Source organism: Chiloscyllium punctatum, chromosome 12 (genome assembly GCF_047496795.1).
Source record: "Chiloscyllium punctatum isolate Juve2018m chromosome 12, sChiPun1.3, whole genome shotgun sequence".
NCBI lineage: Eukaryota > Metazoa > Chordata > Chondrichthyes > Orectolobiformes > Hemiscylliidae > Chiloscyllium > Chiloscyllium punctatum.
Genome location: NC_092750.1, coordinates 2584848 through 2599444, shown reverse-complemented (window position 1 = coordinate 2599444; position 14597 = coordinate 2584848). Strand labels below are relative to the sequence as shown.

Below are 14597 nucleotides of genomic sequence, written 5' to 3'. Positions count from 1 at the left end.
AGTATTTATGCCCTTTTAGTACCACTCTATGATGCCAGCATAAACACCATATAAACATTTACAACAGGAGACAAAGGAATATTTAACCCTGAATGAATAAAACAGAATGCCACACCTTTGCATTTTCTTTCTTCTGAATGCCCTCGTAAGTTCCTCCCTCAGGTGGCTGGTTCATTCTTGGGGCCTTCCCAGTGGCGATGAGGTCCACCGACTCAACCTGTAAACCGGTCAAACAGGGGCTTGTTAATGTCCAGGCCAGCAGCAGACTGTCCCCATCCCCCTGATCTGCCCGAGTTCAGTTTTTGCTGGTACTGGCTACTGTCTGCAGCCTTTGAGTGGGTAGGCTATGGGACTACAGCAAACAACTAGGGGTCTCAGTCTCAAAGAGAGTGCCGAGCTGGGGAAACATAGAAACACAGAAACTAGGAGCAGGAGGAGGCCATTCGGCCCTTCGATCATGCCGGATCCTCCATCCGAACAAATTCTTTCCATAACCCTTCATGCCTTTATCTTCTAACAATTTATCTATTTATTTCTTGAAAATACTCAGTGACTTAGAGCCATAGAGTCATAAGTATAGCAGCAGGCTCTTCAGCCCACCATGCCTATACCGACCAACAAACACCAAACCACACTACTCCCATTAGCCAGCACTTGCTCCATAGCCTACTGTGCCCTGCCATTGTAAATGCTCATCCAGATACTCCTTAAATGCTGTGGGAGTACCTGCCCCCACCACCCTCTCAGGCAGCACGGTCCATATTTCTACCAACCTCTGGATGAAAAAATGTTTCCTCAGATTTCCTCTAAACCACGTGCTCCTCACTTTTAACCTATCCCCTCTGGCCTTAGGGAAAAGATTCACATGATGGATTCTGTCTATGCCTGTCATGATATTGTACATGCAATCCTCGCCTCAGCCTCCTCTGGTCCAGGGAAAACAAACCCAGTCTATCCAGTCTCTCCTCATAAGCCAATTTTGGATCCAGTTTGCCAATGTGCCTTGGGTCCCATGGGCTCTTACCTTTTGGATTAGCCTCCCAAATGGGACTTTGTCAAAGGCCTTATTGAAGTCCATGTAAACCACAGCTACTGCAGTACCTTCATCAATATATTTAGTTAGTTTTTCCAAAAGTTCTAATAAAATACTCAAATAAGATCCCCATTAAACAATCATGTGCTAATTATCCCTGCTCAACCCCTACCTTTCCAAGTGTGGATTAATACTGTCCTTCAGAACATTTCCAATAATTTCCCTACTACCGACATCAGACTACAGTCAGTTCTTCTATGATGTGATGGTTTTGTTCTTGTGAAAACCCGTGCTATAGAAAAATCGTGCTTTAGAAGCAATGCTTAAAATGTTGGCGATGTAATTGTGTTACAGCCACCGCACATTTTCAAAGTTTGCACTTTATAAACAGTGACCCCAATTTGTCAATCACGTTACCCTGAATTTGCATTAACGAGCGTGCATTATTACAGAATGACCTGTAACTGCTTTGTAATTACCTGGCCTATCCCTGCGCCTTTCTTGAACAAAAGAACCACATTAGCTATCCTCCAGTCATTCAGCCCTTCACCTGTGGCCAGTGAGGTATTAAATATTTCTGCCAGGGCCCCAGCAATCTCCTCCCTTGCTCCCATAGCAGCCTAGGATACAATCCATCAGGCCCTGGGGATTTATGCCCACTAAAATATCTAATGTTGCCTCTTTATTAATCTTACTGTGCTCTAGAACTTCACCATCCCAAATGAAATCCCCAGCTACAATGTCTTTCTCCTCTGTGAATACAGATGTGAAATATTCATTTAAGACCTCATCCTCGCCCAATGCATCTACACCCAGATTGCTTCTTTGGTCTCTAATGGATCCCACCCTTTCTCTGTGATCCCCTTATTCTTAATATAATCATAAAAGTCCTGGGACTTTCCTTGATCCCATCAGTCAGCGATCCCCATGGCCCCTCTCTGCCTCCTAGTTCCCTTTTTCGATGACTGAAGAGCCTCCCCTGTTTTTAATGCCCCGTATCTGACATCTGCTTCCTTCTTTTTCTTTATCAAACTTTCGATATCCCTGGGACCTGCCCTTGCCCTTCACTCTGAGAGGGACACGCTGGCCCTGAATTCTGACTGTGCTGTTTTTAAGAGACACCCATTTCCAAATGGAGGCTGCCCTGTGAGTGACTACTCCCAGTCTATGTTTCCCAGATCCTGTCGAATGATATTGAAATTAGTCCAATTTATTTTGTAAGCCATGGTTGAACGACCTTTCCTCTATTATTTTTGCAGCAGACATAAATGAATTATTGTTGTATTTATGCAAATGTTCCTTAACTATTAGCCGTTGCCTATGCACTCTCAAACTTTTCAGCAAGATACCCCAATCTATCATTGTTGACTTACATCTCAAACTCATAATTTTCCCTTTATTTATATTAGGACTCTAGTTTCGGATTCATCTCAACCTTGATGAATAGTTCTGTCACCTTCTGGTCAATGGACCCCACACAACAGGATTGTCAAAAGTGCAAAATGTAAAGCTGAAATCATGTCTGTCAAAGGTCCAAGAGTACACCAATATTGATCCTTCAGTCAACATCACTCAAACAAACTCAAAGCTTCCCAATGTCACTTTACTGCTGGTGGGATCGTGCTGTGTGCACATTTCCTGGGGTGTTTCCTATGTTACAGTCTGTCTGTAAGCAGCAGCATCACCTGATACTGTTTGAATGAGCCATACCATGCCTTTAATTCCTTCAGGGAAGAGGAATCGGTTGTACAGCGTGCTGATGGTGTCATCAGGAAACACCTCACATTCTTTCTGCATGAGAATGGGACCTGTATCTAAGCCATCGTCTGCCCAGAAAATACTGAACCCTCCTTTCTTGTCTCCATGGATCAGAGTCCTGAGGAGAGAAACAAATACATCAGACGTTGCTCATAAATTCTAAAATAAAACAAAGAATGACAGAGGCTGGGAAAAGGGTCTGAAGAAGGATCACCGGACTCAAAATGTTAACTCCGCTTTCTCTCCACAGATGCTGCCAGATCTGCTGAGTTTGTCCAGCAATTTCTGCTTTTTCTGCTCATAAACCCATGTGATTAGGAAAGTCTGCAGCCCAATGTATTCAATGTTGAGATGGTTGGACAAAGCCAGGGTGACCATGGGGATGTTACAACTGAGGTTCTCTTGAAACTGGAGAGACTACTCCAGCACAGTCCTCACACCTGACTGCCATTGTCTGTCAAAAACCTGCCTACATGAATGTGAGTGTGAATTTGAGGGAGAGCAGAATGGATCTAAGACTACTATTTTAAGCTTAAACATGGCTTGACACTAGCTAAGATAAACTGGAAAACTACATTAAAGTGATACAATGCTAGATGTTCAAAGAGATATTCAGAATACCCAGGAAATGTTTATTTCAATCAGAATAGCAGCTTCTAAAGGAAGGATGCACCATCTAAGGCTAACTAAGGGAGTTAAAGACAGTGTCAAACTGAAAGAAAATATGCATAAAGTGCACAAAGGTAAGTGGAAGGTAAAGACCAGGCAGCACATCACACATAGCAAAGGGCAACTAATAGAATCATAGAAGGGATAAGGTAGATCAATTGAACAGATATTTTGTGTCTGTTTTCACAATAGAGAGTGTGAATAACTTATTCAAAATAAGTGTGACTCAGAGGAGGGAGGAACTTAAAACAATGACAACCACCAGGGAAATGATGCTGAAAGATTTAATGGAAGTAAAATCAGACCAATGCTCTGGTCCTGAAGGACTTCACCTTAAGGCCTGAATGGAACTGGCTGCTGAGGTTGGAGAGGCTTTGGAATTAATTTTTCAAAATTCCGAGGGAAGGTCTCATCAGAATGGAAAATAATTACAATCATTACATTTGGTGAAGGTACAGAAACAGGTCGAAGTGTAGGTTGTGAGAGGAAACAGGAGTCTGACTCTGGGTCCCCCGATCATTGGTATCTCAGGATCTTTACTTCTTCCAAGCTCCATGTGAATCCAGGCATCACAACTCAAACCCATGACTCTAGCTCTTCCATATAACTAATGTTTGTCATCGCAGCTCCAATTAGAAACAGAGAAAATAGGTTCAGGAGTAGGCCATTTGGCCCTTCAAACCAACCCTGCCATTTGCAACATACAGCCATGGAGGTCTACAGTGTATATAGAGGTTCTTCAGCCCATCGCCGTGCCGGTTAAAAACGTTCACCTAATTGATCTAATCCCAGTTTCCAGCCGTGTATACCTAGGGATTGATCATGTATATTTAAATATTTCTTAAATGTTCTGAGAGTTTCTGCCTGTCCCGCCCTTACAGGCAGTGATTCAGATTCTCACCGCCCTCCATCATAGTCAGAAGTGAGGATATTCACTGAATGTTCAGCAACATTCGTAACTCTGCAGATACTGAAGCAGTCTATGACCAAATGTAATAATATCAGGACAATGACTAGATTTGGGCTGACAAGATGAAAATTATGTTTGCACCACAGTAGTGCCAGGCAATGACCATCACCGATAAGAGACAATCTAAACACCACCCTTTGAGATAAATTGGAGGTGCTCGATTTTGGGAGAGCAAATCTTATCGGTAAGGTCCTAGGGAGTGTTGCTGAACAAAGAGATCTTGGAGTGCAGGTTCTTAGCACCTTGAAAGTGGAGTTGCAGGTAGATAGGATAGTGAAGGTGGCATTTGGTAAGCTTTCCTTTATTGGTCAGTGTATTGAGTACAGGAGTTGGGAGGTCATGTTGCGGCTGTACAGGACATTGGTTAGGCCTCTGTTGGAATATTGCGTGCAATTCTGGTTTCTTTCCTATAGGAAGGATGTTGTGCAACTTGAAAGGGTTCAGAAAAGATTTACAAGGATGTTGCCAGGGTTGGAGGGTTTGAGCTATAGGGAGAGTCTGAACAGGCTGGGGCTGTTTTCCCTGGATAGTCAAAGGCTGAGGGGTGACCTTATAGAGGTTTACAAAATCATGAGGGGCATGGATAGGAAAAATAGACAAAGTCTCTTCCCTGGAGTCGGGGAGTCCAGAACTAGAGGGCATAGGTTTAGGGTGAGAGGGGAAAGATATAAAAGATACCTAAGGTGCAACCTTCATGCTGTACATCTCCATGACTCTATGATTCTATGACATTCACTAGTGTTGTCATCACTGAATCTCCACAACTAACCTCCTGGGGGTGGACCTGAAACTTAACTCAACTTGTCACATCAAACGCGTTGGCTAGGGAAGGGGTTGGGGGGGTAGAGGGTTGCATTCAGAGACTAGGAATCCTGCAGCTAGTAACCCTACCTCCTAACTCCCCAAAGCCTGTCCACCATCTACAAGGCACAAGTCAGGAGCGTGATGGAATTCTCCCCACTTGCCTGGATGGGGGCAGTTCAAGAAGCTTGACACCATCCGCGACAAAGCAGCCGCTTGATTGGCACCATATCCACAAACATCCCTCCACCAGTGACGCTCAGTAGCAGCAGTGTCTAGTTTTTACAAGATACTGGATTAGTGGTGCTGGAAGAGCACAGCAGTTCAGGCAGCATCCAACAAGCAGCGAAATCGACGTTTCGGGCAAAAGCCCTTCTATTCCTGATGAAGGGCGTTTGCCCGAAACGTCGATTTCGCTGCTTGTTGGATGCTGTCTAAACTGCTGTGCTCTTCCAGCACCACTAATCCAGAATCTGGTTTTCAGCATCGGCAGTCATTGTTTTTACCTTGTAGTTTTTACAAGATGCCTTACAGACATTCACCAAAGATCCTCAGGCGGCACCTTTCCAAACCCACGATCTCAAAGCACAGCGGATACTTGGGAGCACCACCCTCTGTGAGTTTCCCTCCAAGCCACTCACCATTCCAACTTGGAAATATATCACTTTTCTTTCAGTGTCGCTGGGTCAAAATCCTGGAATTCCTTCCCTAAGGACATTGTGGGCCTACACAAAGCATATAGACTGTAGCTGTTCAAGAAAGCAACTCACTCCTTCTGAAGGAGTAACTAGGGACGGGTAATAAATGCTGGGCCCAGCCAGCGATGCCCATTTTTCTTGAGTGGATAGATAAAAAAAATCTCCTCTACATCTTCTTCATTGCAATCACATCAGTCCAATAATGTGGATTCCAGAATTGCACACAACACTCCAGAAGCAGCCTAATCAACTTATTGTACAGATCCAGCATAATCTCCCTGCTCTTAAACTCTATACCTTGGCTAATCAAGACAAGTATGCCTTCTTAACCACTTTATCTACCTGTCCTGATACCTTAAGGGACTTGTGATCATGCACATTAAGGTCCCTCTGATCCCAGGGTCTACTGTTCATCATGTATTCCCTTTGCCTTGTTTGTCCTAACCATGTTCATTACCTCACATTTGTCGAAATTGAATTCCATTTGTCACTGATTGGCCTAACCGATCAGCCTGTTAATATCTTCCTGTAATCTAAGACTATCCTCCTCACTATTTACCAGTACATCAATTTTCATATTATCCACAAACTTAGTGATCAACCCTCCTACATTCAGTTTAAATTATTTATACAAACCATTATTTATACAAAAGGAAATTAGGAAATCTAAAAGGTGAATGTAAGGATAATTATATGTAGAATAAAGGAAAATCCCAAGTTGTTTTAAATATATAAAGGATAACGAGGGAAGGAGTAGGATCCATTAAGGAGCACAGTGGAGCAGAGGATTAGATAGTGTTCTGAATGAATACTTTGTGTCAATGTTCAGTTGTGAGAGGGATGATGTGGTATTGAAATCAGGGGAAGGACTGTGAGCTGCTTAAAGAAATGAACAAAGACAGAGACATGGCTCTGAGAGAACTGATCGCTTCAGGAGTCGATAAATCTCCAGGGCCAGATGAAGCAAGGGTGACAACACTGATCCCTATGGAACCCCACTGGATATAGGTTTCTAGTCAAATAAACAGCTGTCAACCATCAGCCTCTACCTCCTGCCATCCAGCCAATTCTGGATCCAATGAGCCAAATTTCCTTGGATCCCATGGACTCTTACCACTGTTATCAGCCTCCCATACAGGATCCTATCAAAGCCTTGTCGAAGTCCAAGAAGACTAAATCAGAAGCATTGCCCTCACCTACACAGCTGGTCACCTCTTCGGAAAATTCAATCAAGTCGGTCAGACACGACTTCCTTTTATCAAAACCATTCCAGCTGTTCTTGGTGAGTCCCTGCTTCTCCAAATGCAGATTAATTCTGTCCATCAGAATTGTTTCGAATAATTTCTCCACCACTGAGTTGACACTGACTAGCCTGTAGTTCCCCTGCTCCCTTCTTAAATCATGGTTCCACATTGATTATCCTCCAGTTCTCTGCCATCTCTCCTGTGACCAGAGAGGAATTGAAAATCATTGCAAGTCATCTTGTTACTTCCTCCTTTGTCTCACTCAGCAACCAGGGATACATTTCATCTGGCCCTGGAGATTTATCGACTCCTGAAGCGATCAGTTCTCTCAGAGCCATGTCTCTGTCTTTGTTCATTTCTTTAAGCAGCTCACAGTCCTTCCCCTGATTTCAATACCATATCATCCCTCTCACAACTGAACATTGACACAAAGTATTCATTCAGAACACTATCTACATCCTCTGCTCCACTGTGCTCCTTAATGGATCCTACTCCTTCCCTCGTTATCCTTTATATATTTAAAACAACTTGGGATTTTCCTTTATTCTACATATAATTATCCTTACATTCACCTTTTAGATTTCCTAATTTCCTTTTTAAGTTTCCTTGTGCACATTTTGTATTCCTCTTGGGCTTTGGACCCTCAGTATCTGCCATAAGGCTCTCCTTTCATTTCTCTCTTCAATCCTGTGCATACCTCAATGTTCAGGGATGGCTGGTTATGGTGGTCCCACCCTTTGTCTGTAATGGAACACACTGGCCGTATATTCTCCCTATCACCTTCTTGAATGCATCTCACTGCTCTGACACAGATTTACCTCAAAGTATCTGCTCCAGTCCACTCTGGCCAAATCATTTCAGATCTTTGTAAAATCAGCTTTTCCCCAGATTAGAACTTTGATTTCAGGGTTAGCCTTGTCCTTGTCGTTAATAATCTTGACTCAAATGGAGTTAATCTTGCTCCCTCTAAACCTTTCGCACTATGACTACCCCAGTTAATGCCAGGACAGTTAAAACCCCCACTAACACTACCTGATTACCTTTAATATGATCATAACTGATCAGTCAACTCTTTAAAGATACAAGCGGGTGATTTAGGACTGAGATGAGGAGAAATGTCTTCACTGAGAGAGTGGGACAGCTTGGGGAATTCCCTGCCACAGAACATGGTCGAGACCTAAATATGACATGCTTTCAAGAAGGAGGTAGATATAGTTTTTAGGGCTGAAGGGATCAAAGAGGATGAGGAGAAAGTGGGGTCGGGGGATGATAGGGGGAGATAGAGCCCATAAAGAGAGAACAACAGCTGGACAAAGCAATGGGTAGAGGTCAGTCTGGAGAATGAATAGCTGGTCATTGGGCTGTATTAGTAGCTGACGTTGGATAATCAGCCATGATCGCACTGAATTTGTTGTGGTCCCCTTACCAGTTGATGGCGGAGGCTCCCCTGTGCCTGGGCAGGAGGGATGGATGGTAGATGATGGAGCCATGTTTGGGGAAGTCAATTATTTCCATTGGAATGAACTGGGAGCAGAAAGGCAACACATTCAGCTCTGCTCCGAGACTCGAATACTCGTTCACCACCTCTGGAATCGCCTTCCCTTTCACCCGCCAGCGTGTGTACTTGAACACGGGTGTACCATCCTTCACCCCCTCTGCAGCTGTTAGAGAAAATGTTAGAGAGATTATTAAAATAAGGCCAGCAGTTAATGTCCGATCCTAGTTACCTTAGAGAAGGAGATGGTGAGCCACTGCAGTCTGAAATAGCTCCATAGAGGCCGGTATCCTATCACCAAGTCCCCCTTTATTTACACTTGGAGAGTCCCTGACACTGATCCAACTCCCTCAGAGCCAGCTCTCAGAGTGAACAGAACCTCGGACACTCCTGTTTTTGTCTGTCAGCCAGGGCTCCCTGATTGAACCAGATTAACAGCCCCAATCAGGGAACTCAGATTCAGTGAGGTGCACCTGACTGGCCTCGTTACAGTCACTACATCCCTCCACCTCTGAGCCTGAGGACATTGGCTGGGTTTTGTTTTGTAACTCCTCCTGGAGTGTTATCGTACTGGGTCAGGATTCTCTAACTCTTCCTCCGATACGGGCGCCATGTAACACACAGGAGCTCGCCTCTCGCACCCGGAGCATCTCGGAGGACATTCATTCTCCTCTTCAGGAGCAAAGGCATCAAAGGCAGTGACATCTGCTGTGTCCATCTCAGACTCTGAGGTATCTTCAACACTTGATGGAGAGGGAGAGCCTACAGGTTCTGGAACAGTTGGAGATGTTGTCAATTCAATGGGATGTTAAAATCAAGGAACCTGGCACCTTTTGCTCCTGCATTGTTTGCGAGTTTGCAGTTTTCATAAGGTTCATGTGTTTGTTCAGGACCATCACACCTACCTGAACATTATACATCACTGGACCTAACCTTGTATCAACCATGCCTCTTACCATGTAGGAGATTCCTGTGATACCTACACCAAATTTTGTCCCCTAAAGTAAACTGTGTCTCCTGTGTTGGCAGTCCTAACGCCAATTCCCATCCACCCCCCCCCCCCCCCCCCACCCGATGCAGGGTCTTCTCCTCATTAGTGCCTCTGCTGGAGCTATCCCTGTAGTTGCATGAGGGGCAGTCCGATAATGAAACAGGAACTGGCACAGTGCGGTATCTTATGAAGCTGTGGGCTGTTTTTTTAAGCCTCCAAAGTTTGGACTGCTCTTCCCACCAGCCCATTGGATGACGGATGGTATGGAGCTGTCCTTACATGCTGAATGCCATTCAATTTTAGGAAATATTCAAATTCGTTGCTGGTAAACGATGGCCCGTTATCCATGACCAAAATTTCCAGGAATCTGCAAAAGATGCACACAGCTTTTCTCTCATCCTCCCCAATGTTTGGTGAATGAACTCTATACATGTCCATGAGCGAGCATCCACAATGACTGAGAACATTCAGACCTGCATAGTTTACCGGGTCATTCCCACGAATGTAGGGGAGCTGCTGACTATAATTTTTGTTTTTGTTGGCACACTAGGCACTGCCCCACCAATGTAGCTATGTCTGCATCCAATCCTGGCCACCCAAACATAACTTCATGCCAACAACAGAAGTAGAGAAATACAGCATGGGAACAGATCCTTCAGTCCACTTTGTCCGTGCTGACCAGCCATCGTAAATTAATCTAGTCCCATTTGCCAGCACTTGGCCTTTATCCCTCTAAATCCTTGCTATTCACTTACCCATCCAGGTGTCTTTTAAATGTAATCTATTCACCCTATCCATGCCCCTCTTAATTTTATAAGATCACCCCTCAGCCTCCGACGGTCCAGGGAAAACAGCCCCAGCCTGTTCAGCCTCTCCCTGTAGCTCAAATCCTCCAACCCTGGCAACATCCTTGTAAATCTTTTCTGAACCCTTTCAAGTTTCACAACATCTTTCCTGCAGCAGGAGTCCAGAATTGAATGCAATATTCCAACAGTGGCCTAACCAATGTCCTGTACAGCCGCAACATGACCTCGCAACTCCTGTACTCAATACTCTGACCAATAAAGGAAGGCATACCAAACGCCTTCTTCACTATCCTATCTACCTGTGACTCCACTTTCAAGGAGCTATGAACCTGCACTCCAAGGTCTCTTTGTTTAGCAACACTCCCTGGGACCTTACCATGAAGTGTATACATCCTCCCTGATTTGCTTTTCCAAAATGCAGCACCTCGCATTTATCTAAATTAAACTGTATCTGCCACACCTTGGCCCATTGTACTGCATCACCAATTTTGGAGTCACCTGCAAACATACTCACCATACCTCCAATATTCACATCCACATCATTTACATAATGACAAAAAGTACTCCACGTACTGATCCTTGCAGCACACCGCTGGCCACAGCCTCCAGTCTGAAAAGCAAGCCACCACCATCACCCTCTGTCTCCAACTTCAAGCCAACGTTGTATCTAAATGGCTCACTTTCCCTGATTCCATGTGATCTGCAATATCTTCATTTCGGAGACCTCCGGATGACCCAGGTGGAGATCAGCCAGTATTTGGTGGTGACCTTGCTCCCCATAATACACTGCCATCCTCTACTGCGGTCTGATCTCTCCAAAACGGTTTCAGTTCTGGTTGTGATGGCTCTTTGATTTCCTCCATCACTACCAGCTGTTTCAGTTCTGCCAGGACTGGATCATTCTGTATCCAAAGTCTGATATTGTCAGCTGTGACGGGAAGTGTGTACAGGAATTTAAAACCATTATGGACTGTTCCAGCAGTGGTCGAACTGGGGGTTGTATCTGCCAGTGGGAGGCAACTCAATGCATCCACATTCGCTACTTGGTCTCCGGGATGGTGTTCCGAATTGTAATTATACGCACTTAGTATTGGAGCCCACTATCAAATTCAGTCTGAAGCTATGGGCAGCACTGTCTTGTTCACTTTAACTGGACCTAGCAGGGGTTTATGGTCAGTCATTATTACAAATTTACATCTAAAAAGGTATTGGTGGAACTTCCTGACTCCAAATATGATTGCTAACATTCCTTCTCTATCTGGGCGTATTTACGCTCTGCATCAGGCGAAGTGCTGAATGTATACAGTATTGGGTGTTCCTCTCCACTGGGCCATCTATGAGCTAATATTACCCTGATGCTATACGGGGAGACATCATATATCAATCCCAGATCTCACTTGGGATCATAGTATGCCAACACCTTATAGGATGACAATTGAAGCATAAACTTCCTATTCTTGCATTCAATGCCCCTCACAATAAACCAGAATATTCTATTAGCTTTCCTGATGACTTGCTGTCACTGTGAATTAGTCTTCTCATGCACTGTAACACCCTCTGCATCTCACAGCTCTCACTATTTAGATAACATGCTTCTTTTTAATTCCTTCTGCCAAATGCAAGATCTTTGCCCACTCACCTAACCTTCCGGTATCTTTTTATAGTCTCCTCATATTCTCTTCCCCACATTCTTTCACAATGTGTTAAACATGCAAAGATAAATGTTTTTGAACAGAGTCCAAGTCCACACTTTCAGCCACAGTTTTATTTCAGGTAGCCACACACCCCTTCCAAAGATTATTAACCCTTCATACTTATACAAATAGCTCACACCCAATTCACCCTTCGTTCATATCTTAACAACCTGTTCCCCGGTTCCATTCAGTCTCAAATAACTCTTCAGACGTTATTAGTTGATATCAGATTCTCTTTTTAACTTTTTTAATAAGTCCACGTCTAATAATAATACAACAAATATGATAAACAAATGACAACATGGTGTATTCCATTTTTTGTTTGTGTATTAAATTCCAATCATCTTGTTTCCAGTAATTCCAACAGTTTCTTAGAGATAGAACAAAGAAGAACAAAGAACAAAGAAAATTATAGCACAGGAACAGGCCCTTCGGCCCTCCAAGCCTGCGCTGATCCAGATCCTCTATTTAAACCTGCTGCCTATTTTCTAAGGATCTGTACCCTTCTGCTCCCTTCCCATTCATGTATCTGTCTAGATGCAGCTTAAAAGATGCTATCATTCCCACCCCTACCACCTCCACTGGCAACGCATTCCAGGCACCCACCACCCTCTGCGTAAAGAACTTCCCACGCATATCTCCCCTGAACCATTCCCCTCTCACTTTGAAATCGTGACCCCCTAGTAATTGAGACCCCCACTCTGGGAAAAAGTTTCTTGCTATCCCCCCGTCTTTACCTCCAATGACTTTGTAAGCCTCAATCAGATCCTCCTTGAACCTCCGTCTTTCTATTGAAAATCATTGTAATCTACTCAACCCCTCTTCATAGCTAGCACCCTCCATACCAGACAATATCCTGCTGAACCTCCTCTGCACCCTCTCCAAAACATCCACATTCTTTTGGTAATAGAAGATAGAAAAGTACAGCACAGAGCAGGCCCTTTGGCCCACGATGTTGTGCCGAGGTTTAATCCTAATGTAAGATATAATAAATTAACCTACACACCCCTCAACTCACTGCTATCCATGTGCATGTCCAGCAGTCACTTAAATGTTCCCAATGACTCTGCTTTCACCACGTCAGCTGGCGACGCATTCCATGCATTCACAACTCTCTGTGTAAAGAACCTACCTCTGATGTCTCCTTTATACCTTCCTCCTAATATCTTCAAAATATGACCCTGTGTACCAGTCAATCCTGCCCTGGGGAAAGGTCTCTGGCTACAGACTCTATCTATTCATTCATTATCTTTTATACCTCAATCAGGTCTCCCCTCTTCCTTCTTCTCTCCAGACAGAAAAGTCCGAGCTTATTCAACCTTTCTTCATAAGGCAAGACCTCCAGTCCAAGCAACATCCTGGTAAACTTTCTTTGCACCCTCTCCAAAGCCTCTGTATCTTTCCTATAGGAGGACAACCAGAACTGGATGCAATGTTCCAAGTGTGGTCTCACCAGGGACTTGTAGAGCTGTAGTAAAACCTCGTGGCTCTTAAACTTGATCCCCCTGTTAATGAAAGCCAGAACACCATATACTTCTTAACAACCCTATCCACTTGGATGGCAACTTTGAGAGATCTATGTACTTGCACACCCAGATCCCTCTGTTCCTCCACACTGCCAAGAATCCTGTCTTTAATCCTATATTCAGCATTCGAGCTCGGCCTTCCAAAATGCATCACTTCACATTTATCCAGGTTGAACTCCATCTGCCATCCCTTAGCCCAGCTCTGCATCCTGTCAATGTCGTGCTGCAGCCTGCAGTAGCCCTCGATACTATCGACGACACCTCCAACCTTTGTGTCATCGGCAAATTTACTAACCCACCCCTCAACCCCCTCATCCAAGTCATTTATAAAAAGTACAAAGAGCAGAGGCCCAAGAACAGAGCCCTACAGGACCCCACTCAACACTGACCTCCAGGCAGAATACTTTCCATCTACAACACTCTCTGCCTTCTGTCAGCCAGCCAATTCTGAATCCAGATAGCCAAATCTCCCTGTATCCCATACTTCCTGACTTTATGAATGAGCCTATCATGGGGAACCTTATCAAATGCCTTGCTGAAGTCCATATACACCACATCCACTGCTCGACCTTCGTCGACCTGTCTTGTCACCTCCTCAAAGAACTCAATAAGTTTTGTGAGGCATGACCTGCCCTCACAAAGCCATGCTGACTGCCTTTAATCACACTATGTTTTGCCAAATAGTCCTAAATCCTATCCCTCAGAATTCTTTCCAAAACCTTGCTGACCACAGACGTAAGACTGACTGGTCTGTAATTGCCAGGAATTTCCCTATTACCGTTCTTGAAAAGAGGAACAACATTCTCCTCCTTCCAATCCTCCGGTACAACTCCTGTGGAGAGTGAGGAGGCAAATATCCTCGTCAGCAGCTTAGAAACCTCCTTTCTCACTTCACGGAGCAGCCTGGGATAA

General features: G+C 44.3%; 1 protein-coding gene across 1 annotated transcript in view; it reads right to left on the bottom strand.

The window, feature by feature from the left end:
- Positions 1-14597, bottom strand: part of LOC140483550 (cytosolic 10-formyltetrahydrofolate dehydrogenase-like) — a 177142-nt gene that overhangs the window by 139156 nt on the left and 23389 nt on the right. The window contains exons 3-5 of the mRNA XM_072581754.1: positions 8600-8834; positions 2744-2909; positions 116-217 (exon numbers count right to left, since the gene is read on the bottom strand). Of these exons, the coding sequence (XP_072437855.1) occupies positions 116-217; positions 2744-2909; positions 8600-8834 (503 nt within the window). The remainder of the gene's footprint in view (positions 1-115; positions 218-2743; positions 2910-8599; positions 8835-14597) is intronic.